This window comes from Carassius auratus, chromosome 13 (genome assembly GCF_003368295.1).
Source record: "Carassius auratus strain Wakin chromosome 13, ASM336829v1, whole genome shotgun sequence".
Lineage (NCBI taxonomy): Eukaryota > Metazoa > Chordata > Actinopteri > Cypriniformes > Cyprinidae > Carassius > Carassius auratus.
This window is the reverse complement of record NC_039255.1, coordinates 21,953,818-21,959,817: the sequence shown is the minus strand read 5'-3', so window position 1 is coordinate 21,959,817 and position 6,000 is coordinate 21,953,818. Positions and strand designations below refer to the sequence as shown.

The following is a 6,000-nucleotide window of genomic DNA, read 5'->3' as shown; positions in this document are numbered from 1 at the left end:
CAAGTGAGTACGGAACCCTTGTAAAAACTGGTTCTCCTGTCTGCGGCGAACCGAAAGACGCTTTCGCGGGGATAACTTTCCTCCCAATGCGCGGAGGAGCCTCATCCAGTGCTCCAGCCGGACGAGGGAACGGGCTGCTCACCCGGGGGAGATCCAGCGTACATCTCTGGGATATTTTGAGGTGTGGAATGCTTCTAGTATCGCTGCTGATGTACTGTAGCTGTCCGGTTTCTCTCCAGCTTGCATTGGTGACTGCCTGCAGCGGTGTTTGGACAGCTTCAAGATCACATGCAGGTTGTCCGTAGGTCATAGCAACAGATTCCCTTTCTGTCTGGACCTTCTACACTTCGCATGCAGATCCACGCAGACGACGAAGGGCATTTACTATTATTTCCTAAGGAGGAACAATCCCGAATACAAACCGGCGCACCGTGACGTAGCATACAGAAGTTGGATAATTAACTAGGCGCTTAAGTGGAAAATTGTTACTAAAGCGCTCAAAAGTGGCCATGGTGGTTTTTAACGGGCTGCTGAAGATCAAGGTCTGCGAGGCTTTGGACCTGAAGCCCACAGCCTGGTCTCTGAGACACGCCGTCGGCCCCAAGACGCAAACCTTCCTGCTGGACACGTACATCGCCCTCAACGTAGATGATTTTCGCGTGGGGCAGACCTCGACCAAGCAGAAGACCAACAGTCCCGCCTGGCACGATGAGTTTGTGACCGAGGTGCACGACGGCCGCAGGATCGAGCTGTCGGTGTTTCACGACGCGCCGATCGGCTACGACGACTTTGTAGCCAACTGCACCATTCAGTTCGAGGAACTGCTGCAAAACGGCAGCAAACACTTCGAGGACTGGGTAATGTCTTTTTGTAGATACTTCAGGGTGCGAATTATGGAAACCATGCTGGAAAATCCATTTAACGGCAGGCAGCTTTGATTTGGAACACAGTTAATGAACTGAACATTAACTGTCATTTAAATCAGCAGTAGGACCAACTTGTAGTTGGTCTGTTACTGGTCTAAAACAGTCCACTAGCTTGCACCAGCAAATGACCAGCTAGAAACTAGCTTCCAGGTTCCAAAACACAGTCAACAGCTGGATTTTCCAGCCGGGGTATAGTCGAAAAAAGTATTTATTGTTTTTACATAAAAGCATGCATACATGTCAGTGTTTGTGTGTGTGTGTGTGTGAGTATATATATATATATATATATATATATATATATATATATATATATATATATATATATATATATATATATATACACACACACACACACACACACACACACACACACATATATATATATATATATATATATACACACACACACACACACACACACACACACACACATATATATATATATATATATATATATGTATATACATCGCATAACACGAATGATGTGAAGAGAACATACACGTGTTCTACTTGATTACTCAAGGAATTTTACAGGTGTTTTTCAGAAGAAAAAAATCAGTAGCCTATGTCTTGCGTAATGCAAACTGTCATTTGACGTCTTAATCCAATGTTCTGTTTAAAAAAAAAACTGATGCATCGATACTCGAGAAAATATATCAAGTTTAGTATTTATCATAATTAAATAGCAAACACACACACACACACACACATATATATATATATATATATATATATATACTTTACATATTTTCTCGAGCATTGATGCACTGTTTTTTTATTTTTTTATTTTTTTATTTTTTAAACAATATGAACATTGTATTAAGGCGCGAAATGCAGTTTGCATTACGCAAGACATGGGCTACTGAATACATTTCGCCTGAAAAATACCTGCAGAATTTCTTTTTAGAAGCCTATAGTTGTCATGGTGTCATAGTCAACGTCAGTGTTCCAAATATGGTTTCTCCAAAAGTAGAACACGTGTATGTCCTCTCCGCATCATTCGTGTCATGCGCCAGCAGCAGGTGTGTGTTGTGCTTTCCTCTTTCTCTGATGCCACCTGCATCATTTCAGATGAATGCTCAGATAACCCCGGTTGCATAGAGACGGAGAAAGAGGTTAGCTGCCTATCATAAATATTTCTGCAGCTGCAAAGAGCCATGCAGACATCATTAATGCAGACATGGCAATTGGTCATTTTGCATGGGCATTTTTTTAATCTATGGAGGTTAGGACACTATTTGTGCATCTGATATTTTTGTTAGGTAACCTAAGGTTTCTACATTGTAACTTTTACATAATTTTCATTTTACACCATTTCTAACGCTATCAAATCAGTCCTAAATCTGTATTTGATCATCACTGACAAACACTAAGTCACATAAGGCACATAGACCATATCCTGACTGCCCTGTCTGAATGTCTCGTGTTCAGTCAAAACAATCAATAGTAGTATAATAGAGTAATTGAATATCAATGAACAGTGCACTAAGTAATCTAGTAATAGAATAGCATTGTATATCATTTGAATGAGAGTGAATGGTTCTGTTGTTATATCAGTTTCCTGCATCAATATGGCAGGTGTGCAGTGTGTGACATGGCTTGACCATAGACCCCGAGCAACCCTGGAAACTGCTCTGCTCTTTGTAGTCCGTCACAGACAGAGATGTGAATTATTGATGTGCCGTCATAAGCTCCATTGTGGTGTTGAGAAGTACAGTCGTCTGCCTTTATGTTGCATCTCAGATTGGATCGGGACAGGATTGGCCCCCATTATTAAAGACAGAGAGCTTTATACATTCTTCTGTGTTGGTAATCTGGGCATGCTGATCTGATCAGTTTGCACAAGGGTTCACATAAATACAGAGATGTTGTCAGAAATATGAGTTGTAATGTATAAATATAAGCAGATGCATGCATAGAGACAGTATGAAAAGAAATCAAAAACAAGGAAATGAATGTCTTCATAGGGTCCATTTCGAAGGTAACCGCACTCTAATTCTTATTAAAGCTGCATTGAGCTGTGTTGCTTTCTAGGTTCCTCCAAAAATAAGTACGTTAGAGGATTTGACTGTGTAGACACTATTAATTTACCTCCATAAATATCCTCAGTTTATATAGTTTATTGACAGATTAAATGTTGAGGTCTTCTTAGGTAGTGCTCACAAAGTAAATACTGCTTGCAATACTGGTTACACTAGTCCTAAAATAAAACTAACACTGCTTGAGGCTTACATGATCACTAATTTACAGCTTACACCGTACTAAAAATCTCACATTTGTAACATTGAGGGTAATTCAAAAATACTATACCCCCCCCCCCAAAAAAAAAACACTTGCTATATATATTACTGAGCTTATGTTGTATAATTTTATTCACAAGTCCCAGATTTTGTCATTTGTGCTCATTTGCATTGAATAAGAGTAAATATCACATGATTCAATTATTTCTTAGCATCTCTTTCTTCAGCAAAAAAAAAAAAAAACTTCCGTGTCCGCAATGTCATCTTTGACTTCCAAAAATAATTATTTACTTAAATGTATTTATTTAAAAATAAATTATTAATTACATAAAAAGTCACATTTTGTTGCATTAGTATTCATTTATCACCTTTAATTAATTTTAGTTATTATAATTTGCAAAAATGACTATTTAAATACACCATTTATTATATTTCAAGATTAACTACTTTAAGTCCTGTTTTTTGTGTGTGTGTGTGTGTGTGTGTGTGTGTACTACAAATATTGTTGGCTTTTATAACAAATTTCCCAAAATTTATCCAAAGTTACTTTGGATAAAAGCATCTGCTAAATGACTTACTACATGTAAATTTAAATGTATTTATTATGGTAATTTGATGTATTACCAGTATAATTTACATGATGCAAAATAAGTTTTAAACACAAACCTGTGTTAAGGTAAAACTGAAATGCTCAGCTTTTTACAATTGCTTATTAGATTAATAAAAGCAAATGTTGTATTATATGATTACAGATTACTTTACTAAGGGTTCCCAGTCTAGGAGTTGTGCTTTAAAAACAAATGATGAAACCAAATTAACTAGAGATATTTTCAAAAACTAGTAGCTGCTAAGCCCCTGCTATGAGCGGCCCATGTTAAGTAAGAACATACAAACGTTTGGTGCAACCCTACCCAAGCCTTGCGTCCTCAGGCAAGCAGGATTCCTGGCAGAGCTGTCTTCAGCGCCGCCGCTCCCAACACGCGCATCACGCACTGTGCGTAGGGCACCAAGTGCTGAGGGGGCACCAAAAATAGCCTAATGATTTTTTTATGCTGGTATTATTTCATTAGCCTATAGAAATATTAGGCACATTTTATCGATGTATATGTAACAAAAAAGGGGGAACAAGAAAGATATTTAATAATTTCTCTATATAGTCCGGTCTAGTCTACGGGAAATGTGCTGCATGTGCGTGCTGCTGCTAATCGTAATGCGCCTCGAACTTGCTGACGTTAATGTTAGCATCAGCAAACTATGTTATTATAACTTACAATATAAAGACGTGTTTCCGCGCGTCTGGAGGTCTCGCAGCACGGTAGACGCGAATTCTCCTAATTCCCGCATCTAGTTACAAGAGATTCTGAGTTATGAAAAGGACCATTGCAAGCTGATAGCAACCGGCTTTTGTGGTGGAAAATTGGCAGTAATACCCCCACCTTGCACAGCTGTACCTGAGTGTCCTGGGACATCAGTGCGGTCGGAGCGCGTCTTCTCAACAGCGGGACATATAGTGAATAAAAAACGCTCTTCTCTGGACCCTGAACATTTTGCCATGAAACTTAATGCCAATAAATAAGAAATATTGCTGACTTGAGTGTTCCCAGCTCTCTCTTTGCGTTCGTCCGTTTATTGACGTTGAAAAAGGAAACGTCTTTTTGTTAGACATGGAAAATGATTTTACAATCGATTCAAGGAACACTTATGTCTTAAAAATCGAAAATGATTTTTTCACAAAAGTGACAGCCCTAGTACTTATTGATGATTATTTAATTTAATTTATTCAAAGTGACATTGAATTAAAAAAAAAAAAAAAAGTCTGGATTATTTTGATATATTTTTTTATTTTGCTATTCTGTTGACTGTTTACAAAGTCAGCAAAGCTGTAAAGATTTTCTTTTTCTCTTTTTAGTGTTCTTAAGTTTTATACTGTGATGCTGCTATTGTGTGTTATTGGTATTGAGTTATGTTTGCTAATAAAAAGTTAAACTGGCAAAAACAAAGTTTTTTTTTTTCTTTCTCGGGGTCGGGGTGGAGGGGCATCATAAAGGAATTATGCTTAGGGCACCAAAATGGCTAGCAGCGGCACTGCGTGTCTTTGTGTGTCATAGCGAGTATCTGTCAAGACAAGCAAGTGCCTGATAGTCTGCGAAGAGAAAAAGAGCATCAATCTGTGTGACAGATGTGTGCAGAGGTAGGCTATAACTGACTCACATGCAGAGTTTGCATAATTTGAAAGCAATTTGTGTGAAAGTGTGAGAAAGGTTGGATAGGTTTGGCCAGACTACGAAAATTACTCATTCACCTATTTTCCCACGAACCTTTTACATGCACACAAACACACTCACACATATTTCAAAGCCAACTCCTCTACGGTTGTGCCTGCACTTGCACACTGAAGGCTTATTTTGTTCTAAAGGGCATGCCAGTGGTATGTTGTTCATCCCAGGCTGCTCATTGCCGGAGCTTTTCATCTCCATTTGCTTTAACTGAGAGCTGCATGGTGGGACCAGTTGGAGGTGTGAAGGCCGAGGTCTGCGGGCTGTGTCAACTTCAGAATAAGTTAAAGGCTGTCTGTCTGTCTGTCGTAAGGGTTGTGAACTGAGATCCGACTAGTGTTCAGAACTGGTTCCAGAACCAAATGATTTTTACATTTTTTCAGTTTCGTTTACAGTTCTTGAAGGTATGCATTTGTCTGCTGAGACTCTGTACTCTTACTCTCTGACAGTGTTTCTACTAGCATGGCTAGTCTGCTTTTAGTTGTGTAACGCACACACCAACACGACAGAAACCAAGTGACGAGGAGTCTTTAAGTGTGCACTTGGTTTTGGAAGAGC

The 6,000-nt window shown here is 38.9% G+C and overlaps 1 protein-coding gene across 1 annotated transcript in view; it reads left to right on the top strand.

Moving 5' to 3' along the window:
- The first annotated feature begins 509 nt into the window (after positions 1-509).
- Positions 510-6,000, top strand: part of LOC113113025 (protein kinase C epsilon type-like) — a 90,877-nt gene continuing 85,386 nt past the window's right edge. Inside the window, exon 1 of the mRNA XM_026279129.1 lies at positions 510-857. Within this exon, the coding sequence (XP_026134914.1) occupies positions 510-857 (348 nt within the window). The remainder of the gene's footprint in view (positions 858-6,000) is intronic.